The 26,952-nt window shown below is 37.5% G+C and overlaps 1 protein-coding gene across 2 annotated transcripts in view; it reads left to right on the top strand.

Annotated features, from left to right (window-relative positions):
• The first annotated feature begins 230 nt into the window (after positions 1-230).
• The window catches only part of CABCOCO1 (ciliary associated calcium binding coiled-coil 1), a 55,845-nt gene continuing 29,123 nt past the window's right edge, over positions 231-26,952 (top strand). Inside the window, exons 1-5 of one of the 2 annotated variants that reach the window (XM_061448953.1) lie at positions 231-356; positions 8,303-8,415; positions 11,884-12,053; positions 15,124-15,268; positions 20,125-20,197. In XM_061448953.1, coding sequence (XP_061304937.1) covers positions 339-356; positions 8,303-8,415; positions 11,884-12,053; positions 15,124-15,268; positions 20,125-20,197 — 519 coding nt within the window. In that variant the 5' untranslated portion in view covers positions 231-338. The remainder of the gene's footprint in view (positions 357-8,302; positions 8,416-11,883; positions 12,054-15,123; positions 15,269-20,124; positions 20,198-26,952) is intronic. The other variant, XM_061448962.1, reaches the window with a different exon arrangement.

The following is a 26,952-nucleotide window of genomic DNA, read 5'->3' as shown; positions in this document are numbered from 1 at the left end:
GCGTAGGGGCTGTGAAGGCAGCTCACCGCGGCCCTGCCTGCCCCAAGCCCCATGAGCAACGCAGGCCTACTCTCCAGTCACTTGACACACAGGTCCGCCGAAACCCTTCTCCCAAACCACCGCTGCTGTGCCAGTGCTGCACTCGGGCAGCCTGCGAAGGGAAAAGGCCGCCCGTTCCTCCCCATGAGACCATGCGGAGTGCTGCCGCAAACCCACCGGAGAGCAAAAATGGGGGCGGGCCAGGGTGAGAGCTCACGGGGGAGGAGCTCACCGCCGCGCCAGCCGCCAGGGCTCCGCCCCCGTTCCCTGGGCGATGGGGACGCCGACCCGCGGGCAGCATGGAGGAGTTAGGGAAGGTACTCCCAGGGCTGCTGCGCGTCTTACGGGCGCTCCGCCGGCGTCGGTTCACCCTGAGGGACCGGGGGGCGGTGTAAGGGGCCGCGGCGCTAGCGCCGCTAAGGCGGCATGCTGCAGGACAGGGCTGGGGCAGCGGGGCCTGCGCCCTCTCCCCGCAGTGCCCCGACGCTCGCCGTCTTTGCACCCTCTTATTTTTATAGTGCATTTTAAATATCTTCGCTGAGCTTCGGAGAAAGTAAAAAGGGTGGGGTGTTTAAAAATGCAGCGTGGGTATACATACCTGCGTAACCTTAATCCCCAAGAGAGTTTAAGGGGGGGCACCCGCCCGACACAGCGGGGCAATTCCCCCCAGAAACGCCCGGAGGCTTCGGCTGTCACGGGCCCGGCAGGGTCCATCCCCTCCCTCGCCTCTCAAATGCAACTGGTGAGCTCCTCACCCACCTTCCACTTCTCCCACCATGCTCGCCGGTTTTCAGTCAGTTGTGGACTCTGATATATTGCTATTTCTTGGTTTATTGGGTTTGTGTGGCAAGGTTTGAGTTGTAGGGAGGCTACAGGGGTGGCTTCTGTGAGAAGCTTCTAGAAAGTTCCCCCATGTCCAGCTGCATCAATGCCAGCCAGCTGCAATGCAGGCCTGCTGCTGGCCAAAGCCAGGCCAATCAGCAACAGTCGTATAACAGGTTTCAGAAGGGGAAAAACACCCACACAAATATAGGACCCACACTGGAGCAGTTTAGGCAAGACTGTCTCCCGTGGGAGGGACCCCACTCTGGAGGAGGGGTTCTGCCCTGGGGAGGAAAGAGTGGCAGAAACAATGTGTGATCAACTGACCAGCACCCCTATTCCTAATTCCCATGTGCCATGGTGGGAGGAGGAGGTAGAAAATCTGGGAGGAAAGTTGAGCCTAGGAAGAAAGAAGGGGGGGGAAGATGTTTCAAGATTTAGTTTTTATTTCGCATTACCCTACTCTGATTTGATAATAAATTACATTTATTTCCCCAAGTCAAGTCTGTTTTACTTGTGATAGTAATTGCTGAGTGATCTCTCCCTGCCCCTGTCTTAACCTTTCATTGTATTTTTTTTTTCTGCTGTCCAGCTGAGAAGGGGGAGTGATAGAGCAGCTTTGGGCATCTAGTGTCCAGCGCGGGTCAGCGACAACACTTTGCTTATTTGTAGTGGTAGGAATCTCATAATGTTTGTTTGTTGTGGGGAAGGTGTACAGTTTCCCTTCAAAGAGAAGCGAGGGGGCAGAAGCAAGCTCACACCTTGCTTCTAGTAACATCACAGTTGTGTTTCTCACCTTACATTGCCTTAGGTAGTCAGTGTGCTCTAGAGAGTTTCATAAACCCATGTCATTCTCCTTAACGTTTTCTTTTGTTTTTTTTTTGGGGGGGGGGGGGGGCAGATTTCTTTTATTTCTTGTCTTGGGGTGTTTTTATTTGCATTGCAGTTTTTAACTCAGGTGTCAGAGGTGTTATTTCTGACAGGCAACTCCTCTCATGCTGCATGTCAAGAGAAACATAGAAGTTATTCCTCCCAGGAATGTATGAAGTGTTGCATCAGCTCAGAATTTGTCCCTCAACTCTGCCTGTATAGTTGTAGCTACTAGAAGATAATTTGCTTCTAGTTAAATTGCTTTGTTTTAGATGACTGAGAAGCTACTGTGACTGTTGTGGAAGTAACTGCTTTCAGCCAGTGTAATAGTTGCATCTGTTGGCACAAAGCTACCCCAATCGTTGTTGGAAGAAAAGCTTAATGTTTAGGTTTCCTTAAAGAAATAAATTCTCTTTCATGTAAAATCTATTATTACGTATTTTAAATGTTTAATGAAAAATATATGCATCTTTCACCATATTCTGTGTTAGTGTTCTCAGTATGTATTTTGGCAGTTGGAACAGGGTAATGCAGTCAGATCAGAGTAAAAGGATACAAGGCGTACTGTATGGGAAACAACAGGCTATCAAAAGTACATTGTACCTCCTTCTGAAATATACCACTGAAATTATTGTCAGTTTTACTTTGTGGCTTTATAAAAAGAATCTTCAGAGGAACTCAGTGAATGTTTTCTGGGGGGTTTCTTTGTTGTGGTTTTTTTTCTTTTTTTTTTTCTTCTCACATATGTTGTGTTCCTTATGTATTTAAATTGGTTTTGCACACTAGGTAACCTTTGTGATATTTCCTGCTATCCTTTATGATTTATTTTTGTGGTAAGATCTGTGGATTTGTGCAGTTTTTATAAATAATTATATAGTCTGTAGCTTTGGCTGAGGCAAGCTTTTCAAGGTCTATTTCTAAAGCTGTAGGTAACACCATATTATACCACTGTTTTTTGTTCTATTGTTTCTTAGATCTTGAGATAATTCCTTTTGATTTAAATTGAATATTTTTATAATTGTTCTGACTTGAAATTACTTTCAGTAGAAAGTATGTGGGAAAATCCAACCCCTCATCTTAGCAAGTCTTGCTGATGCTTTATTTTTAACAACATTTTTTCCAGCATGTAGTCTGCAGCTGTGAAAATATCAGTAAAGTTTAATGTCATAATGCATTTGGTCATCCATAAATCTTGATGTTTGGACTGTGTTAAATTTTTGAAATACGCTTTGTTATTATGAGGACAGTATTGTTGTCTCTTGTTTATAATGGTCCTCTGCAGGCTTTCTTTCCATATACGTTTTGGTTTTTGCATTTGACGTATCTGCATATTTCTTTTTTCAGTGTAGTTGAAATTAGTGTTACTGTTTTTATTTCCTCGTTTGACAACAAAAGAAATATTAGAACTAAAAATAGCAACTATTGATTTCAACTTCCCTTTGTGGGAACGGACAAGTGGGGCCTTTTTAAAACAAACAGGAACAGTGAACACATTTAATGTATTTTTGTTTCTGCCGTAACTATTTATGTAGACAGCTTCAAGATTTTCTGCTTCTGCTGAAGTATTTGACAGCTTGATAACAAAATGTGTATAATAATGCAAATAACAGCCTGTGTTGCTGGTGTGAGTTTTTTTGTTGTTTGGTTGTTTTTTTGTGTGGTTGGTTTTTTTCACCCAGTCCCATGTTGATTAAAGTTGTAACTGATATGCAACAGTCTTTCAGTGTACATCTGTACTGCTGTCAGCAGTATCGCTCAGATTGAGGTAGCTGAACTAGCTTTAAATGAACTAGCTCAGATACTGGAAACCATCTAGGTATAGCAGGCAGAGTTTAGTCCAGTCTAATTTCACTGATGGAGTGAAGACAGGAGGATCTTGGGTTCCTTACCCTCTGGGTATTTGCTATGATTTAAGAGATCTAGTAAGCTATTCCTTTGTGAATATTTTTGATAGCCATGATTTTGCAAAGTGTGGTGGTGTATTGTCAAATGAATGGAAATAATACTATCTTCAGTGACTGCAGAGGGCTCATCCCAAAGGACAAGCTTATTTTCCCTCAGGGACACTGATGCTAGTTTCTACTGCTGTGTTTCAAGGTTTTTCCATCCTGGAAAGGCCCTCACCCAAACCGCAGGGATGAATCACTTTCGGCTTGGGGTTTTGAGAGAGAGTTCTTCCCCTCCCCATGCCAAACACAGAGACTTTTTACAGTTTGCTATATAACTATACCACTCTTCTGCTGATACTTACTGCTTCAGTGAATAATGCTGAGAGATTCAAGGAAGATCTTACTCTTCTGTTTTAGAATATCTGATTTTGTATTTTGATTTGATGCTGTTGACAAGGGGTGCCCAAAGCATTTGGAATAATGTTTTGAATGTCCGGAAATATATTATACATTTGAAACCGCTGATCATTCTTTGAAGGAAAATAAAACAGTAACAAATAATTCTTTAGTACTTTGTATTTAAATAGGTTAAGTCTACTGCTGGGAGTGTGTATTGGTAGGATTGGTTTGGCTCGGGGATTTTCCTCAACACAGGAGGATTAGCATTACCAGAATTAACTCACCTTGGATTACCTCAGTCAGTCACTACAGTTAACAGTGAAATGAATGATAAATTCTTTGACATCAGTGAACATGTGTATAAAATACCTTCTCTTTGAATTTTCGGTGGTAGTTAAAGATAGCTATCAAAAGACAAAACAGTATTCAATCAAAATAATTGTAAGCTTTTAGACATGTGTGTGTGTAGGTTCTTCCCAGAAAGAAACTTTCCACAAATACAGGATTGTTTAAATGAATAATGGACTTTCACTATTTTTTTGAATTACAGAAACACTGATATTTTAAAAATTAATTTCCTCATTAGTTATTTGGAACAGAAAATCTTATTGAATACCTGTGCTTGTAGTAGACAGTGGTGCCACAAATCCATCCTTATGAGCAGTAACAAAGATAGTAATGCATTATTGGGGGTGTTGCTCCTGGGTATATCATTGAAGATGCTAGGTGATGAAATAGGAAGCATTCACCTTGCCATGTGAACTCTTGGATTTTGATGTGCATATTACAGAGCCTTATCTGCAATACTGAGTTACAACAGCTTGGATATCTTAAACTGCAAACATTAGTTGGTCAGAGAATACGTTTCTAATGCTAGAGCACCTTTAAGTGTGTGACTGAGTGCAAGACACCTGGAGGTATTTTTAGATTACCTTTTGTAATCTTATACAGTTTATATATTGATGTAATACAACACTACATACTAAGACTTCAGCAAATTTTCCCAGAGGTCCTTGCTGTAATTCAGAGAACAAGATAAGCCTTAGTGTCAGCATGTTAAGTATGCTGGGCCTGTCAGTACGATATAGGTTAGAAAGCTTCATACGTAAGTAAGCCAGGTACATACTGGAGGCAGGAGAATATGAATATTTGGACAAGCTGTTTCTGACATGATGGATGTTGCCTGATACTGTTCAAAACCAGTGAGAAATTAGTTTGGGTAAGATTCTTGGGAGTTCAGATAAAAAGTTGGTTTCCAGAATGTTCAGCTTTTTGCTTACTAACCTATTCCTTACAGCATGAGGCGTGAAGAGGAAGGAGAACAGACTTTTGATGCACCTCTATTTGCAGGGCTACTGCTATGATCTTGAACCGTGGGGGAGTGTCATGCAGGTAACTGATAGTCTTGTGGGAGGAGCTTTGTTCTTACAAACACCTGGCCTGTAACAGCAGAGGAGAAGCTGAAAAATAGCTTGATGAGAACAAAACCATGATACCTTGAACTTTCTTATGCTTTTCTTACAATACAGTGCTAAATTCCCCATCCTATACCGATAAAGTCCATCTGGGGTGATACCTGTTGTTATCAATATTGTAGCCAATTTCGGTTTAAAGTATAAGTTTTATTAAACTGAGTAAGCGATAGCAGATAAAACAACGCTGGGTGCGCCGGCGAGTCCTCCACTCCGCCCAAGACGCGCACACGCGGTCCCTGGGAGGCGGTCCTTTATCTTTTTCGGTTCAAGGCCCCAGCCAATCCTGTCGCCCCTCCTCACTCGGATGTTGACATGGCTCTTCCCTATTGGTTCCCTTTGTTGCAGGGGGTCTCATTACGGAGAAGTTTCCGGAAGTTTCGAGAAGCTCCCAGAGGCTTCGAGAAGCGTCCGCTGCCAGCCTCCTCACCGCCGCAGCCCCCTCCCCTCAAGCGTTGCAACAAGACACCACTTCGAGCCACCCAGCCCCCCTTTTCTCTCTCACAATCCTGTGCAACAAAACAACTGACCTCCCCCCCCATTACTTACAGAGTACAACAGTTACAGAGTCAAAAAGGAGTATTGTTTCACGTAAGGACAGCCACAGAGAGCCTCCCTCCCCCCAAACTTCTTGATGAATAAACCCCACACATTACACCTGTAAAATGTTAACATTGTGTTTTAGAAGAAGCGTGGTCAGTAAAATGTTGAATGACTGACTGGTAATATACCATTTATGTAATGATGCAAAAATACATAGTAGAGTATCCTATGTATTGAACAGACAGAGATGAGCAGGTATTAATTCATTTTTCAAAACATGAGTATCAGTTATTCCTTTAACTCAGTTAACTTAACTGCTTCTGCTCTTGTTCAACAAGTTTCTAACACACTGGTCACTTCAGGAAAGTGTTCATGTTTTTCCTGATTATTGGAAAATATCTTTCATTAATCATATAATATTAGCATGTTGAGCTATTCCTTTTGTTTGTTTTGTTTTGTTTTGTTGTTTTTTTCCCCCTAGCTAGGGCATGCAGCTTCAATTACATCAGCATTACTGACTGTACAAGTACTTCCTCTTATACTGCAAGAATTATTGCTGTTAAAAAAAAAGCAAACTCTAACTGTGCTAACTATGTGAAGGGAGTCTTAGTTTACTTCCTGTTGTTATGATGAGATACTGTATCTGAACTTCTTTATAGTTGGGAACAATAATTTTTCATATTATAGTACATGTGAAAGTATTCTAGTACTTGGAGGAAAACAACCTAATCTGTCTACTAAATGTTCTTTGTTCTCTCAGTCTTGTTTCATCAGTCTTGCATGTTGCCACTCAGCTAGTCCGAATTTTAAGTGTATCTTGCAGTTTGGCAGCAGCAGGGGGAGTAGTGTAGCTTTATTTGGGGGCTCTCCTTCCCCAATGCTAGTTAGTTATTAGCCCAGAACAATGCTGCTCGGGCTCAAAAATCAGCTCGTGGTAGGAAATCTTCCACTTTCTCTAGGTGGGCTAGAAACATTATTTTGCAGGTTTTGCATTGCTGCACATCTGTAAAGCCCAAGACCCACAGATGCAGAAGTGTACCTGCTATGAGTAAATTATGATCAGGTTTTTATGTCCTTGTGCAGAAGCAGGTTAGGCCACTTAGACCCGCAGTCATGTGGCTGGAGGGATCCTTTGGACATGAGCTGGTTCAGCTGGCTGCTCAGAGCTCGGCTGGCAGTGAATGCAGACCAGGGCTTTGTCCAGTTCAGTCTTAAGAACCTGAAAAAATGGAGATTCTTGCACCTTTCTGAGTAACCTATTCTAATGATTAATTATCTTCATAATGAAATATTTTTCCTTGTGCTTTCACATGCTAATGCATTGTAGATCCCTTTCAACTGGAATATTTTATTCTATGACTAATGTCCCTTGTTCCACTGCCAAGCATCTCTGCAAAGAGTCTGCCTCCTTGCATTTTATAATGTGCTTTGACAACTCACTCTGTTGCCTGCATATTCTATTGTAAAACAGGATTTGTTTTTCCTAGTGCTTTATTTATTTCATAGATTTCTTACTGAAGTCTCTGGTTTTTGGTCAGTGACACACCCTAAGAAACTAATTATCAAATTACTCTATTTTTCATAAGACATTATTCGTAAGGCATTATTGATTCATGCTTACTTTGGTATCCCCATAACATGTACATCCTTATATTTCTTATAAAGAGCTTTCTTCTGTATTACAAATATATTGACCTTCCCTGAAACAGTAGTGTCAGATCCTCGCATGTGTTTCATTGTGCTGCAGCAAACACCTTGGACTTCTTTTTTTTGGCCTAGGGAAGGAGTTGGTGTAGACAGTAGGTTTGAAAATGCAATCAAGTTCAGGGTGTAGAGCAAACAGTATGGTAATGTGTATGTATACTCATAATGCCCTAACCAGAAAATGATTTTAAAATTTAATTACTGTGCAATCTAGTATCATGTTGGTCAAATCTAGATTCATAGATTTTTTTTTCACCTTTATATTTCTGTTGTTTTTACTTGCAACTTAATTTAATCTTGTGCAGCACATAATATGTCACTCTGTTCCCACATGAATTTAAGATAAAAATACTATTTTCCATATATCTGCCTAGCTTTTCTCTAGTGAAAAATTGTTAGGGTATTGTGTTGCTGCCATATAATTTTAGCTGTATTACATTTTTGGCATTTGTTGAATTAGTCCCTTACATACTTCCTCAAAATAAAAATGTTATTTAAATATGTTATTGACATTATAAAATAAAGCTTTTAAAATTATATTTCTGTATATATGTGTTTGTGTAGGAAGAAGAACAAGATCAGGATGCCACAGGTGGAAAGAAGGTTATTAGTCGGACATTTCTTTCTCTTTCCCAAATTACTGCTTTGTCAGAACAAAATGAGGAAGAAGTTCAAAAGTAAGAGGCAATGATAATAATTCTAGAACCAATATAATAATGAAACAGAAATTAGACTATTTGTTAGATTTCTTTTGTGATAGTTACATCATTAGTCTTTAGGGGTTTTTTTTACTGTATGTCCTATATGGTTTGATTTTACTTTACTCCTTTCCTCCCACCCTTCCCCTTGTATTTCATGTTTATATGGTTTCTGAGTTTACAATAGTATTAAATATGCTGTAAATGAAATACTACGATGTAAATAAGAACAGGCAAATGCTGAGCTTTTTTAAAAAGTCTTACTTGGTAACTTTTTTGCTAAAGCATGTAAGATTTTGTACTCTAAGTTAGAGTTACTGAAAAATCAGAAAGGTCTGAAAAGTTCAGGAAGGAATGGAAAGCTGAAGAAGGTATTAGTGGGTAGCCTTTATGGTGCACTGGGGGATTAGAAAGCAGACAAAGACTTTTGATCTACACCCATCTTGTCCTTTCTGTAGCAACATTCTCCTTTGTTATTAGTGCTTAATAACGGCTAAATTTAAGAGGCCAGGAGTTCAACCTGAGACTGCAGGCTTATATTTTAAGGATGAGACTTTTCAGAAGGGCCTGAATTATTTAGGAGGACTTGTGTCCTCTCACAAATTCTTAGTGAATTGAAAGTCAATGGGCTGGTCCACTGGACTAGGTTAGAGAGGGGGATAAAAAAAAATTGAACCTTGTCCCTCTGAGTAGATAAACTATTTATTAGAGATTATAATATTATTCATGATATATATTCTGTTTCTCCTGTTTTTCACTGTTCTGAGAAAAAATTCTTTCTGGGATAATTTTTTAAATAAAACTGGAAAGAGAATTTGCTCCTAGCAAACTATAAAAATTGTTTAAAAATCTCTCATTTACTGTTTTCTCTTCCATGATAGGCCTCTTATTTTAGAAGAGACTGAAACATACAACTTGAGACTAAAATGTGTTTAATGATGCAGTTTATTGTGAAACTTTTTCATTAAGATTAAAAAGTATTGAAAGTTTGTGCATTTCTTCTTAGTCTCGACTGATCACATATGTATATATACACACTGGAATAAGTGGAACGTAAAGTATATACTGCATCTGACTGAAAAGAGGATAGTTACAGGGCACTTTATGGACTCTAAGCAGTTTAGCAGCAGCACTGAAATTTTGTTAGTTTACTACAGTGCATCATGTCTATACATAAAGGCAGTTTGAAGGCCATAGCTAAGGGTAGAATATCAGAATGGATCTGATTCAGTATAAGAATTTTGATATCCTGCATTTGTATCTATCATGGAGTTTTATACTGCTGTCCATCTCTGTAGTAACTGAGCACCTTCCGTGAAGGAAGAGATAGCAATCAGAGTAACAAGGGAATCTAAATGACCCATCATTTCCCAATCATTTATAGATACTGTTGTCAGTAACATGCCTTACAGAATATTGAAAAAATGAGTACTGGCATAGTTAGCAGCATCAGAGAAAAATCTAAATCCCTGAGAAGCTCTGATTATGAAAACACAGAGTTGGCAGGAGCTTCAGAGAGGATATGGACCGTTTCAAACCTTGGAAAGTTCAGCTGGCCATGTTCCACTTCTATTTCAGTACACAGTTAAGTGTTTTTAACCGACTTGCATTTGTGCAGCCGTGCAAGAACAAAGGAATATGTTTTAAAACTGATTGGATTATGTGGTTCACTTTGTTAGCTATTGAGGCTTTAATTAAAAAAAAAACAACAACAAAAAACCAACAGCTCATCTTATTTAATAGTGTATCTCTACTGGCTTGGTGTAAACCCTGAAAAATTTCTATCTCAGACCTATCAGTAGGTCTGAGATTAATCACAGAATCATAGAATCATAGAATAGTTAGGGTTGGAAAGGACCTTAAGATCATCTAGTTCCACCCCTGCCGTGGGCAGGGACACCTTACGCTAAATGATATTACCCAAGGCCTTGTCCAGCCTGGTCTGGAACAGTGCCAGGGGTGGAGCATTCACAACCTCCCTGGGCAACCTATTCCAGTGCCTCACCACCCTAAAAGGAAAGAATTTCCTTCTTATATCCAATCTAAACTTCAAGAGTCCCTCTCCAGCATCCCTACAGGCCCCCTTCAGATACTGGAAGGCTGCTATGAGGTCTCCACACAGCCTTCTCTTCTCCAGGCTGAACAGCCCCAACTTCCTCAGCCCGTCTTCATACGGGAGGTGCTCCAGTCCCCCGATCATCCTAGTGGCCCTCCTCTGGACTTGTTCCAACAGCTCCATGTCCTTTTTGTTTGAGGACACCAGAACTGCACACAATACTCCAGGTGTGGTCTCACAAGAGCAGAGTAGAGGGGCAGGATCACCTCCTTCAACCTGCTGGTCACGCTCCTTTTGATGCAGCCCAGGATACGGTTGGCTTTCTGGGCTGCAAGCACACACTGAAGCCTGCTCATGTTCATTTTCTCATCAACCAACACCCCCAAGTTCTTCTCCTCAGGGCTGCTCTGAATCTCTTCTCTGCCCAACCTGTAGCTGTGCCCTTCTTAGGAAGGAATGGGGACACACACACACACACAGAAAGACTTTGCTTTCTTACAGGGGAAAACTGTGATGACAACTAGCATTTGCATTGTCTGGTATAGTTAAGAAGCCAAGGACTGCTTTAATATAAAACTTAACTACCTGAGACATGGCTGAATTAATCTGGCAGAACTGCAAACTGAAGTTCTAGCCTTGATCCCTTTTCTTCACCTGGAAAAATGTACACAGTTATTATGAAAGACATAATTAATTCTATGTTTGGATGGAGTAAACATAAATGTATCAGCAACAGCATGGTCTCCTACAAGAGAGTGCATTTTTTCATGAATTTGTTAAGTTAAATCAAGTGGAAAAATTTTCCGCAGTGTGCCAGTAAAATAGGATGAGGCTCTTAAATGTCTTGACTACTAGGAAAGTGGAATTTAAACTCCACTTTACATACTTTCAATAATTACATATTATATTATTTACATTCATTTTCAAAACTAATTTTTCTTTGGAGGTGACATAAAAAATAATCTTGAAAGGGAAGCAAGATACTTTTAGTGTCCTGTAAAAGTATCTCAATCTGAGGGAAATAGTGGTAGCCAAAAGTGGAGACTTCCATTTCACCTTACAAACACCTTCCTGAACAAACTGATTTTTCTCTGGGATTTTCAGTATATTTCTTTTTGGGTTTTGTAATGTTCTTATTTTTGTTATTTCATGAATCATATCTTAACATTTAGTGTCTGTTGAAGCCTATAGGTGTTTGTTTTTTCAGTTGATATGTCCTCTTATCATTAATATTCATATCTAGAAATTGATGTGGCTAAGTTCCAGGAACATATACACATATATACAATAACAATGTATCTTATAGATATAATTACAAGCAGACCAAGTTAAATTTTGGAATCTGTAATTTATTTTCAAATTTCATTATTTTAATCTGCAATTTCTTCTAGAAACCTGAAAGAATTTCTGAATTTTAAACATTTAAATACATCTTTGAAAGAAGCTATTTTGCTAGATTATTATACTGCGGGTTTTTGGTGGGCTAAAGAAATGAACTTCAGCCTTATACAGCTGTCAGGATTCATGGATCTGTTAAATTTCCTGTTGGAGAACCTCAGTGGTAAGTATAATTAAAAACTGTAAAATAAATATCTGAAGTGGAAGGCAAGAATGTTTTCCAGTCATTTTAATGAAGCAATATTTATTATAAGTAATCATAAAATTATTTGTTTTCCCCTTGAATGCTGGCATGTTATACTGGTACCTGAAAATAGCTCTTATTGGCAGTTATTAAACTTTTCTTAAAGATAAATGTAGTCTTTTTAGCAGACTATCACTAATTATTTCCTTGTACAGTAAGTAGTACAAAAACACCACGTCCTAAAGAGACCTCATCTTCGCTATGGTAAAATAAATAATAATTACAGTAGAGTAAGAGCAAGGAGCTCCTAAATTCCAATTCCAGCTGTCTCAGTGACTGACTCACTGTAGCCTTGGGCACATTTCTCTGCTGTTTGAGGTATTCAGTACATCCTGTAGCATTACAGCAGGTGAATTACATTTATTTTATCCTTGGAGGTCAACTCTCAGGCAGATTTCTGTATGGCAAATGCTGCACTTCTGGCACAAAATATAGTGGTTAACTAGAAACTGGTGAGAGAAGTAAACTGGCATCACTGCTGAGGATGAAAACTGACAATGAAAGGACTGTAGCTCCTGTGACTATGAAGAAATTTGCAACAAAGCATGTAGCTTGCATCTAGTGGGAACAAAATAACCAGAAAAATTCATAGCAGCATCCTCTAAAACCCGTTTTCTGGAGATCACAATGCTTACTTAACATTCATTTTGAACGTGATTATGTTGAGAAAAGTCCATCCCAGAGGAAGAGTGAAAGGACTCACCAGTTCCGTTCAAAGAGATGAATATTTAACACCAAACTCGTAATAGTTATTATACTCTTTTATTGTAATTTAATTCAAGAGCCTTTCTGACTTGGAATTTTGACAGAATTTTGTGCTTTATGATCATTGGAATTCCAGTTGTCCTTCCTGTCTCCAGTGAGAAAGTATCTTAACATATGCTAACTAGATTAATATAGCAATGGAGAAGAACGGAAACGTATCAGAAATTAGTTTTATGAGACTGTATGTAATACATGTGTACCAGACAAGCTGGTAGCATAACCGATTATTAAAGCTGACTGACATTTTTCAGGAATGTGATCGTAGTTGCATAAAACTTTGCCAGACTTTAACTCTTTAAAGAGAAATTTTCCATAGCAATGTCTGCCTCTGATTAAATTTTATACATAAAATTATGACTAAAACAGTTCAATGGGCTTGCAGACAGAGGGGGGGGGGGGGGGGGAAGTTTTGTTGTTTTTTTTTTTTCCTAACAGCTCCAATACCTTTATGCTTTGAAATAAAGACATAATATTTAGCAAGCAAGTGTTGTGAATTTACTTTTTGCTGTCCTGTGAAAATCCATTCAGATTTGACTAAGATACATGATGCTTTTAGGGGAAGAAAATGAGGTTTGTAAATGTTTACAGGAGATTTCTTATATTTTTTCACAGCTAAGTTCCCTGAATAATCCATCTTAGAAAGTACAGCCCAGGGCTGATACGAATTTCCTTGTAATTACTGTTCTCAGCTGGTGCAACTTACAAGACAAAACATTTCAGCTATGAGCAAAATGCTAATGTTTTCTGTGTTAATGACCTTTTTTGCTTTTCCCTCCCTACACCGGACCCAAGTGGTCTAAAATGTCAAGCTGATTTGACCATAATAGCAAGAATAGAACGGAGCAGGAAGAATGGATTTAGAGAAGGAGGGTAGTGGAAACTCATTTGAGGCTGGTAAAAAAAGAGGGAAAAAACTAAGGTTTGGAAACTGGAGGTTTTGTTTGACTGGGAGCTGGAGTTACTTACTTACATGATTTGATTCATCTTCTGTACATTGAGGGTAAAGTGCTACCTACCTCAGAAGGACTGTGAGAGCCTTCCTGAGACAGATAGTTGGGGCTGAAACTCAGGTGTACAAAGGAAAGAGAAAATTTGGACTAGCTGATGACAGACCTGGGCCTGGGTGTTGTGACTTATCAGAATCTTGTTACATGGTTTCACTTTGCTACTAACTGATATTTCCAGTTCTGTTAGTCTTCCTCATTTCCAATGGCTTCTATTGGTGAAATTTTCAGGGGGTTGCTTGCTGTAGCATTAAAGGGCAAAAATAGACCAGAATCTTGTAAGTATTTTAACTTGTTTTCTGTACAAAGAGTCAAGAAGCAGATCAGAAGAGACTTAAAACAATAAGGGAAATAAATCGCCACTGGTGGATATTTCCCCATTTCCTACTCTAGATATTTTTAGACTTAAAAAAAAACAGGTAAATTGTATTCAAAACTTTATTTTTTTTTAAACTGCACCATGGTTCTAGTGATGGTGCACACTGTGCACAAATCAAAAAGATAAATCCTTTCTTTTTAAAGGTTCAGCAAAGTAATATATTTCAGATTTTCCTCTTTATAAAGACAGTTAACAAATGGAATTTAAATTTTAATTCAAAGCTGTTTGGCATTAGGTTTTGACTTCCAGGGTAAAATAGTAAAGTCATTATCTATTTTGGGGGAGTGTGCAAAAATGTCTCCAAGTTTGAGGATAAATGCAGAGTATTATGCATATTAATGTTTAATTATGACTGTAAGCACTTAAAAAAAATTGTTTACCCATTTTAATATCTGTTCCTGTATTAATGATTTATGTAAGATAAGCCATTAATATGGACACAGTCAGAAGAACAATATTTTACAATACATAAAGTATAATAAATTTATTTTAAAGATAAACATATTAAGCATCTTAAATTTACATACTATTCTACCTGTGGTTATCTCTGCATAAGTAAAGAGGCCAAGCTGTAGTATCTTAAACACCCATTATTGTCATCCTTATATTATGAGGGTGGATTGGTGGTTTTGTGATGGAATTTTAATGCACATTTTATTGACAAGAATAATGGCAACAGACAAAAATGTATGAGTGCTGTTGCTTTTAAGTTTCTGTGTGGCTCATTACTACTTAAACTTCAAGAAGTCTTGTAATTAAAAGGAAAAAAAAAGCACAAAAAACCAAAACCCCACCCTGTCATATTTATATGTAGGTTTTGTTATTTGGGTCTACTTTGCAGACAAACATATGAGCTTAGGAGACAACTTAAAAGAACTTGGAAGAGCAATGGCTGGAACAGGAGAAACTAATACAGAAAGCAGTGGTGACTTGAATTTCTTCAGCATCGAGCAAGCCAAAGCAGTCATTGATTATTTGAATATCAGGTATTTATTTCTACAGGATCTGTTCTTATTTGAATAATTTACAGAGTGTGGAAACGGCTGATAGAGTAAGTTAATATTATTTAATTGGATATGTTAATACTGCACATGCCAACATAAGTGCACACACCACGCTTCAAAACATTAAAAAGAAGAGAGAATATGCAAGTAGAAGTACAGATCTAGCTTCAGATGTCAAAGCCCACTAAATACATTTAGACTGGAAGTTTATCAAATGTGAGATTATGCTGAAAAACTTCCTTCTGGGCTTTTTTTCGGGTGAAAAAAGAAAAGGGGGAGAGTAGTGTATAGAGAATATTCTTGATTTAAAGCATTCTACTTTTACATTCCAGCTGAATAAAATCCTAGGTCTTGTCTATAACTTTATTTTTCTGGCCTTTACAGCTGTAGTGGACTTCTTAAATGTTTTAAAGTTATGTGCTTTACATTATTAAGTTTATGGTCATATAAGAACCATAAAAATGTTGCATTTCAAAATTAGGAAAAGTTCAGTATCTACATGAAAAGATTTTGTGACAGGTCTCAGCTTTTAAACAGTTACAGAAAGAGATACAAACAGCAGTAATTCAATTATGTATCTGAAGAAAAAGAGAAAAAGGATCTGATAGCAGCCAATCATACCTCTCCATGTAAAGTCTTAACTATACAGTAATGTATACAGACCTTTCTCCACTGAAATAACATAGATGAGTATAGCCACTGTCTTAGCTATCTCTGATTCCACTACATGATAGATGGAATGCTTCTCAAGCTGTTGTATCATGCATGAATGTTGGGGATACAGAGATGGCAAATTGGAAAGGTACTATTGTAATTTATGCTCATACACTGTACTACATCTGTAGCCCTTCAGCCAATTTTTTGACCTGAGCAGTGGTTAGAGCGAGGTTTTGTGGCAGATGGGCATAAAAAGGTGAGGTCATGACTGCTAGAAAAACTTTTAACAAGTCAAAAAGGTTCTTTTAGAGTGCTTTCCTGGATGCAGGAAAGTATTTCCTCTTGAAGATGGACAGAAATAGTAGGATGGCTGATAGCCTTCCAGTTTAGGGTACTCTAATTCAGACTGGAGATTTAAACCCATCACAGGCAATTTCTCTTACAGTTGGGCTATGTCTCTTTCTCCTGCTCTCTGATTTTTTCTTTTTTTTATGGAAAATATAAAAAATTTCAGGTTCTTCCTGTATGAAATGAGAACATCTCTTTGAATCTCGAATTTCTGTAGTCAAGGCAGACCAATGTCCTGCCAAGCACTAGCCCTAAACTAAAAGGAAAGTTGGCATTTAAGTTGTCTCACTCAGCTTCTTTTACTTCTCCCTTCCTGCCTGAGCCTTTTGTGTATTTATCTGGAACAAATTTTCTTTCCAAATACCATGTCTATAGGTCTTGCGTAAATTATCCGTTCAGAGATATCTTGTCCATGAAGTAATTCCTACACAGTTACAATATTTTAATTCAAGAGATTAGGTGCTCCATCCTACTATCACCAAAGTATTAACTGGGTAGGAATACAATCAAGCCACAAGACTTTTGCAGCAGAATGGTACTTTTTCCACTGAATATGTAAGCTCAAACTGCTCAATTTATTACAAGTATGTGCTGTTGCAAAGTCATGGATTTATACACATACTCTGAAATCTGTTATATGTGTCCAGTTCATACAATCAGTAATTTCAGTAGTTTGAATATTTTTCTTCTAAATAAGAACTGAATCAGCACACTTACGTTGGGTGTACTTTGACCTTTATGAACTCAGAAATAGATTGACTTAGTTTTATTACAATTCAAATTAATGTATTACTTTAATATTTTTCCTTGTTCTTCACTTTTTTTTTTTTGCTTAATTTTAAATGATAGGCCTATAGCTTCTTTCCTGCTCAAGGTAGTATGACATATTTTAGTTCAGATCACATTTTTACAGATGAGATATAAACCCAGGGGATAATAATGGAACTGAGGACAAATACTTAACCACATTGGCACAGACTGTGCAGCAACTGTAATGACACCTTCAGGTTTGGTGAAAGGTGACAGTTATCATCTTTTTATGTAGTCTCCTTGGGCAAACACACATCCACATAGCTCTTGACATTTTCTTTCAGGAAACAGTGGAGGTAGGGAAGTATGTCATTGTTAATCACCTTCAGATTCTCATATGACATCTTAAGAGGGGTCTGTTCTTAATCTTACTTGCATGGGTAAAATTTTAATTGAGTAATTGCTAAAGACATTGGTATAGATTTTTTTAATTGTTCACAACAAACAAAAGCATTTATATGATGTCTGATAAAAGAAAGAAAACTACACTGTTGTTTCAAAATAAATTCTGATGTATCATTTACATGACTTGATTTAAAGAGTGTTAAATGGAGGAATTCTTTCCTTGATGCAGGATTAAGGGTGCCAGGTTGAACAGAGTTCTGTTTAAAAATAATGAAATTCAGAATTGCTAAAAGTGCTAACTTGTATTTTGGGGAATATTATAAATTATCTGTACCTGCAACATAGTCCATAAGAAATACGTAACACATTTAGATGGGAAGAACTGATTTTTAGGTGCTGTAAATCTGGCTCATTTCCAAGGCACTTTGAAATGTGAAGTTCTGCCAGTGCAGTTTGAAAGATACATCTTATTTCTTGTGTGTCTGTCACGTTCATTAAAATATTTTTTTTCTATTTCAAATAATCCCTGTTAGAATTTTACCAAATAATAGGTGTGTATGTGAGGAGGCACATGTATTTTCGTAAATTGGTGTGAGTCGTTTCCAGGTTAAGTCCTGAAGTCTGCTTAAACATCATTCTTGTATCTCCACTGAATCATGGCAGGAATTCTTTGGTCAAGTAGTGCAATAAAAATGTACTGCAAATGAAATGGCAAGTATTGTAACAACTTAATTCATTGCCTGCGTTGTTTGGAGTAAGAGAGCTTGTAGTTTACGGTAGCCAAATTTCTTTTGCAAGTTGGTAAAAAAAGTTGTTTTTTAACTAATGGTAATTGAATGACTGAATTAAGTGTAACTGTAGAATAAAACTTTTATATGGCACATAGAACCAAATGTTCAATGAGACTGCAGTAATACTTCTCAACAAATTAGGAAATGTACATATGGGCAAAAATGTCAGTGCCCATTTGGGTAAAAATTGAAAGTTTCACAGACACATTTGACTAACTACTGGAAGATGTACTGTTGTCTTTGAAGAAAGGCAGACCATGCCACCATTTTATTCTCCTAATTCCAAGCTGCTTTCATGGGTTAGAAGAACCACTGATGTACATTAGAAGGCACTTTCAGGGCTGAAATTAAAGCAAATCCTCTCTGGTTTGCAGTATTCCATGGAACCTCTTGTACTGTGGCATGTGGCATCATGTAAACACTGATGATGACCAAGGGAAGGACAACCAGTTAAAATAGTGTGTGTACTGAGCACCGACTCCCACAGCTGGCTTCTGTGTTTTACTTGCCAGCGCCAGGATTTCATTTCAGATACCTGTGCCTCACAACAGCAGCCTCTCACTTTGCATGCAGCTGGCTGGTTGAGCCCTTCTGCCAGCCATATGGGGATGTGAGGCAGCTGGGCAAGAGAAAAGCTTCCGTGCTGTAGGGCAGCCAGCCAGGGTGGCACCTGCAGTGGCTGGCTCCCTGTGAGGCTTAGGGAGCACCATGTCTCAAGGAGCAGCCCATGCTGGTTTGTGTGGCCAGGCACTGGTATTGTAACCATGCTTCCACTGCATTAGCATGATATTCTGCTGCTAGTAGGAGTGTCTTTAGCCTTAGCTAGATAATTACATCTGTTGGGTATACTAGTTACTTTCATAGACCCATAGAAAAATTGAGGTTGCAAGGGCCATCTAATTCTGGAGGCCATCTAGTTCAAAGCCCTCCTCATGGCAGGCTTCAGTATTCCAGCTGTGGCCTTGCCAGTGCCAAGCAAAGAGGCACTGCTGTCCCAGTTGATGGCTCTTTTAAGTAAGGAACCTCTGTTCTGTCCTTAGTTGGAAAGCACAGGAACCAGTTACAGCTGTTCCCTTCAAATATTGCTGTGTCTTTCATGGGTACATCAGGCAGAGAGCGATAAACTCTTGTAATCATTCTTCAACCTGGACTTGCTATGAAATCACAGAGCTATGTTTTAAATCATACGTCAAAATGATGTGGAAGAAGCCAGAAGTTCTGTATCGTGATTTTAAGAGAGCAAGTAATTGTAACAGATGGTCTGTGAAACACCAAACCTTTGATTAAACAAATGCAGTATCATTGATCATTAGGAAAGGGAACAGGAAAAAATATTTAAAACATGTGGAAAGGAAAGGTGTATATGTTTTAAGGCAGATAAATATTTTAGGGCATTGACAAATCTACTTACAGTTACTTTTGTTGTAATGCGCAAAACTCCAGCGTGTCAGTCTAGTTCTTTAGTTTTAATTTGAGGAAATACTACGGTGATTTTGCAACATGACCTTGAGAGAATAAATGCTTCCATTCTTTATTGTTTTGGATCAACTTGATCCCCAGACTTGCAGTCCATCCAGGAATCTGAAAGCTGATTTGGCTTTGTTTATTACTTTTTTCAGAGCAGAACTGTCTTGTCAGAGTTCTATTTCATAATTACAGAGCGGATGTATTTTGAAGTATCTTCCTGTATTTTTAATGGCCATATGATAGTAAATGCTGTAAATTAAATATTCTGCTTTTTGTACTTGAGGTTAAACAACCAATTTTTTAAAAAATTTGGAGTATTATCATGCTGGAGAGTAACTCTTAGTTTTAACAGAATTTTTAATATGATTACCTTTCCAAAGATTTACAGGTGTAATAGTACTATATTCTCTTGTTTTCCAGCTTATTTAAACACTATAAACTGTATGAATACCTCTTCCATAGTCCGAGAGAAGAACTTGTGACAAGTAATGAGGTAAGTCATTTATATAGATGGAACTCATTATGCAGAGTTATTTAATGAATGCACTGTAGCATATGTTTTATATTGCTCAAAGCAACTTCATGTCAACGTTACTGTATTGCTAGCTTAAAATGGCTGATTAAAGAATACAAGTTAGATGTTTTGATCCTTATAGTCAGAATTAATTTTGGATTTCAAAAAAGTGTAAATGCATTGCTTGGTTAAGATGTTAGTTGTGTTAAATCAGGAATACTTTTGTGTATGTATTTATAAGTAGATGCATGTAATTTCAATTAGCAACGCATGAGTCTGACTTTCAAAATCAGCAATCAAAACCAGAAAAGGTTGTGTTCCAAGCCTAGTCTGACCACAGTCCTTTTATGTACGCATGTGTATGTAAAGAGTTTCATTTCTCCAGCAGTTAATTATACTGACGGCAAGGAAACAAGCTAGCTAGAAACTCAGCATATTGAAAGTGTTCAATTAATAATAGTGAAATGGTTGACTGTAAACTTTGTTGTGTATTCTAACTTATATGTGAAAAAAACCATAGGAACATGCATTGGTGCAGGATGTGGTCTTCAATCAAATGGACAGATTCAATTAATCAAATAAACCTTTCTTTAGCCTGACTGTGCATTTTGAGGATATATGTTAAAATACATTGAAAAGGATTTACATTTATAATTTATATTAGGAGACAACTGGTTGCTCAGAGAGGCATGGTAGTGGAATTTTTTTGATGGCACTTATATTTTAGTTTATCAGTACACAGTGAAGTTAAAATTAATCCACTGGAAAATTTTCTTTCAAGCAGGTGATGTAAATGATGTTTCATTTCATCATCAAATGATAATTTCTTTTTGTGTTATTTCAAATAACAGTATTATAAAAAAGGACTTTCCTTCATATGGATGCAAATATTTGGAAATTATTCTCATCATTTGCAAGATGGATTACGATTCCAACTGTGATGAAATTGGTGACAAAGCTGTCATTACATAAGTAGAGCAGGACTTCAGTTTTACTCCATTAGGGTTATTTTTTTAGATAAGCCAATCAGATCAATGGCTGGTTAGTGCTTCCTAATTGGCAAAATTATTTTTAATAAGGTTTTGATTAAGTGATTTCTTGTGTAAATTTGAGTAATTCATCTTATCAGTTGTAGACTAGCTTAAATGAAATGTGTTTGTGTTTTCTTAAAACCCATTTCTGGGTGGCTGAGATCAGCGTACACTGTCCCAGCCACAGAAGAACGTTTGCTCTGCACAGTCTGTCTGCTGGAGAGAACCACCTCTGCTGAAGGTACCACCTCTACTAGGAATGGCAGAAATGTGTTTCTTTGAATTATTTTGGTGACGATCCATCAAAATAACAAGTGCAATCTACAGTTATAACTGTCATGAAAATCCTCATGACAATTTTTAGCCTTTTGTGGCCTTTTCTTACATATGTGACTGTTCAGTTTTATCCATCTGTTTTGTATTCTGAGTTACATGGCAGAAAGTCTTTAATTTGTCCAGCCACACTGCAGTCCCAAGAAAATCAATAATCATATTCCAGTAGAGTTTATTCTGATAGGGTGATGCATTGTTCTCCAATAAGTAACAGTTTAAGGCATTGAAGCTACACATACAAATTTATGGTATTTGCATTTGCTTTATGTGTTAAAACGTGATGGGAGGTGAACCCAACATAGACTTCTTTTGCTACAACTTCATAATATTTAGAAATTCTTATCCATAAAGGAAAGCATTACCTTCTATGTTTGCAGTCCCTTATACTATCAGCTGAAATCCTGATGAGTTAATGAGGTTGCTGTGGTTTGGTGGGGTCGGCTATGGCAGGAGCGTACCTGGAATTGCATGCTCTGCAGCGCATCTGCTCAGGGAACAGAACTAGGCAGGAGATCAGCTGGGAAATCTACATGGTGAAAGTAGGTGATAAATCTGTGCTGAAAGGCTGAGTGCTGTCTTGATATGTAGATCAACATCTTGATAAAAAAAAAGAAAAAAGAAAAAAGCCCATGCAGGCACACCATAGTCCTCAGCTGGATGTGATCCTTACTCTAAGCTGAGTGCTGCTGATCTCTAAAAGTTTTCTTTTAGCACCAGCAACCAAAGTCTGTCCTTTTGGAATAGGGGACTGTAAATTGTAATGGTCAGATTTGTCAAAATAACAAAGAACCATGGTTTTCCAAGACCTTAATTACAGTATTATCTCCTTTTGCAAATAAAGGCTTTGAGACAAGTCAGTGAAATAACTTGCTTTAACTGAAATTTGCTTCAAATGAAATGGCTTGCTTTAGCTCAGTGAGTAAATTTGTGCTGTGTGTGCCAAAAGTAGTACCTGCAGAATAAAAGTCAACTAGCCTAATGAGAAGACCTGCTTCTTTAAGAGACGCAGCTTCAACAAATAATAGCAGTACTTTATGTTGTAATGGATACCCTTTTAGAGAAAACCTGGTATGTGTTTTCCAGAGAAATCTTACCGTGATGGACTGTAAACTCATTGGATTTTATTTTTTCTCTAACACAGGCAATTATAACAGTGTTCTCAATCAGGTTTCCTTTTTGATCTTTCACTGCAGTAATTTCCAAATGACCCTGTCATTTCCTGTGTAGAATAAAATCAGACAAGAAAAGGGAAATGACTCAAAACTCAAATTATGCATGCGATATCTGTGGCCATGCCACTTAACAAAATTTAAGTTACTGAAATGTGGCAGGTAATTAGTGGAGCTTCACAGTCTGATTAATATTCTGTGTTTGATGCAGCCAGCATAATAGAACCACCTTTGTAAAATACAGACAGTATTTAAGTCTTTAAAAAAAAGTAACAAACGCCTGTCTAATTTAAATATATTTTTACATTGGCTAAAGCCTTTAAACCAGACTGCCTGAGGTGATCATATTGCCTACGAAAAAAAAAGGTTAAAATTGAAAGACATGAATGCTTGGTTAGATGATAAAACACATATCGCACATCTAACCTACTTTGGCAGTATTTAAAATTTAAAACTTGCCTTTCTAGCTATCAAACCACTTACTTCTCCTTCATTCCAGATCTACAAAGACCTATATATTATGTATGCATGAATACCTGTTAGAAAACAAGATGGTACAAGGAATTGCTGAGAAGTGTTAAGACTGCCAAGTAAATTCGTTGTTGTTTTTTTTTTTTTGTTGTTTTTTTTGGTTGGTTTTGTTGGGGCTTTTTTGTTACTGTTATGAGCCGTTCCCCACATTTAGAATGATTACAGAAGAAGCAGTGCTTTAGCTGTTCTGTGGCTCTGATCCAAAATAAAATGCATGTAGCGCTAATGTACCAGAGTTCTTCAGGAATATTGTTGTTAAAGATACTGTTTTTAACTTTTGCCTGTTCTGGAGGTTTTACTCTCTAGCTGTGATTTAGTACACCTATATTAGCTTGCAGTTTTAAAGAGCAAAAGGAGTACAGACTAAATCTTGATGTGCAGAGATTCAATGAAGCAATTCCTATTAACATGTCACAACTTATAACAAAGTTTTAAATTGTTAATACATGTATTATGTAGAAGACTTTCTTTTTCAGCTTCTATGTTAATTCATTTTTGCTTTGATAGGATGATACATTGCAGCACATCTTGTATTTTTTTCTCACATTTACAAATTGTACTTTATACTGCAGTTCATGTTTTTGCTGCTCTCTGTTGTGTATTTTTGGATGGAATGAGACTAAGGTCTTTTGGGATTATGTCTGCTTTGAAACATTTCCTAATAAAAATAATGTGGTTGGTAAATCTAGTTTTATTCCTAGTTGCTTTAGCCAGCCTGACGGAGTAATCTGCTATTTTATGGCCCAGATGACTAGCTAAGTTTGACTTCTTGAAATAGTAGTGTACAATGTAATTTTCTTTAGAGATGTCATAGTGGGTCAGGTTGCAATAAAAACATCGAAGATTAAGTTTAATGGCAGTGCAGAATCAGTATTATAGCAGTTACTAGATATCATCCTCTGTACTTAGAGTTCCAAAACCGTTTCCATTAATGCCTTCTTTCCATGTACTCCTTACTTTCTGAAACATTAAGCTTTCAGACTATGTCTGGTCTTCATCCAATTGTGGGTTGGTTTGGTTTCTTTTTTTTTTTCTTTTGAAAGTTTGAACAAAATCCCGTCTGTGTTTGAATTTAAGAGGGTTGTTAGGAAGAATATATTATTTGAGGGCTAATAAAGCTTTTTTTTCTGATGGCAAAAGCCCTGAAGTCTGGGACTTGACTTTGATATGTAATCCTCATTAGGTGTTGCATATTTAGATTGGTTAATCAATCATGTTTAAACAAATTTGCTCAATGATTTCTCAAGAACTGCATTTTAAAGATGTATGAAACCAGAATATTTCCATAAGCATATCAGTTCACACTAGAGAGACTCATTCCCCAGCTAATGGAGTGCATGCTCTTCAAAGCTTGGAGGTTTCAGATATTTGTAATGCTTAAAAACCACTGAGTAGATTTTCTGTAGCTTTGTTTTGTAAATATCACCATGGCGAAAACATCAAGACTACTTTGAAGGAAATAAGAGCATAGGACTGGAAGGGACCTCGTCAGTTGTCAGCTCTAGTGCTATTTTCTCGTAGGAAAACATACAAAATCCTCTCCAGAAACTTGTCAAACTCTGGCTTAGAAACTTAATTTTTTTGTCTTTGCTCTTCCAGTCAGAAAGCTGCCCTAGTGCCTGGTTTCTGTAATGGTTATAAAACTTCTAGTTTCCAGTCTAAGCATATTCATGACAAGCTTATGTGCATTTCTTCTTGTAACAATTTGTGCCAGCACTGTTAGTTCTTGTTCCATCCCCAGTGTTTATTTTTCTAGTGCATAAAGAGACAGCCATCTTACTGTGAGCCTTCATTTAGCTAAACTAGAAAAGCCAGCCTTCTCTAATCTTTGCTCATAAGGTAGGTTTTTGATGCATGCATTCTTACATTCTTAAGGTAAGCTTTTGATGCATTCATTCTTACATTCATATCAGCCTCTAGTCATGCTGTTGGCCTTTTTCTCTAATTGTTCCACTTTAAATCACTTTTGTTTGAACACAAGCGAACAAACTGACATAATATTGTTCCTGAGATAAAAGCAAGGCCTTGTACAGTATCAGTAGTGCTTTCTTTTTCTCAGCTTGGAATAGCCTACATGATAGGTCCTAGAATCACATTTTATACCTGCATCATATGGCGCTCTCGTTGTAGGTCTGCTATTCTGGTTGTCCTTTATTACTGTATATTCCAGCTGAGGTACTGCCAGTGCACAGCAGCTTTTTAAAAAAATTATGTTCCTACAATGTCACCTTACAATTTGTCATTGAATACAGAAGTGAATAGTCTCCAAGGTCATTTAGTCCCGTCTGTATTATATTCTTGTCTTCACATGAATTGCTTATGTCTCTCACATTTCTTTTGTCTAGAAAATCAGTTATCTTATTAAATAAACTATGAAATTAGCCTGGCATCATGCATCTTTGATAAATCGATGTTGTGTTGTATTCCATTTTTCTTTAATTTCCGTGTCCTTATTTATTTTTTTCTTCAAAATGTGTTCCTCAAGCCTTTACTGCTAAGAAGATCAAAACTACAGCTTCAGGAGTAGGTTCATTATTTTACGATTATGAATGTTTAAAACTAGCAAACTGGTACTTGGTCTTTTGATGTCTGTGGGGAAATTTTTGATGTCTGTTACAAAAGTATGTAGTACCCAAGACCAGATTACTGAAGTAACCAGCTGGAGAGCCAGTCGGTTTTGTGACAGAAATCACTGATATTCAGTCCTTTGATCTTGAAGCTTGCTATGGGTATAACTAGGGAGACCTTGAAGAACTTGTGATTATTCTGAATGAAAAGTGGAGTCTGTTGGAATTGTACGCAGTATTTCTTGCAATTTTTTAAGCATATCTAGCACATTAGAAACCACCCTTTTCAAAGATTGTCTTTGGTATATGCATTTGCTGGTAGTGGACATATACTGATCTTTAACAGTTAACGTTTCCACGTAGGTTACATGTTGATAGTCTTCTATGGCAATTTTAACATTACTGAGTTTTGGTAGTTGAGCTGTGCTGCCCTGACAGCCAGTGAGGGCTCCAGAGAGTTAGTGGAATTCATAAGCCACTGCTGAGTACTTTTTACAAATCTTGCTTTAGAGAATGATTGACAAAATGTTTTTAAAATTATTTTCTAAGGAAGCGTCAAATACAAAACAAACCTGCTTTTTAATTCAGTAACATGCAGGAAGTCATGAAAGTAAAAGTTCAGGCAGGAAAAATGCCAAATAGGTGACATAGGCTGTGCCTTCAGTGTGCTGAGCACTATGGTTCTGACCCAGCCAGCATTTAAACAAGCACCTCTTTTTATGCACATGGGAACTTGTATTTCAATGGACTTATTCACATACAGAAGTTAAACTGAGAAGTGACTGAGGTCACATTGCTCAGCACCCTGGAGGATGAAAAGCTAGACACTACAGAAAAAAGAAAAAAAGAAAAAAGAAAACAAACCAAAAACCATTTTGAAGCTCATCATAACTTCTTATTTCAGTTGTACAGTTGACAAAGCATCACATATTTTAATGTTAGACAGGAAAAAAAATTGAATTGTTGGCAGTAAAACATTTCTAGAACTGTGCAGGAATTAATATATACACAGATGTGCTCTTTGAGTTATTTATTTAGAAAGTGGCTTGATTTCTGTATGTGTGTGTGTGTAAACATAGTTCTGGTAACAGCAGTAATGGCTT

This window comes from Pezoporus flaviventris, unplaced genomic scaffold (assembly GCF_033815535.1).
Source record: "Pezoporus flaviventris isolate CSIRO_AGI_PZ_B2104156 unplaced genomic scaffold, CSIRO_AGI_Pfla_v1 ptg000001l, whole genome shotgun sequence".
Classification (NCBI taxonomy): domain Eukaryota; kingdom Metazoa; phylum Chordata; class Aves; order Psittaciformes; family Psittacidae; genus Pezoporus; species Pezoporus flaviventris.
The sequence above is the reverse complement of the archived record's forward strand: the minus strand, read 5'-3'. Positions and strand labels throughout refer to the sequence as shown.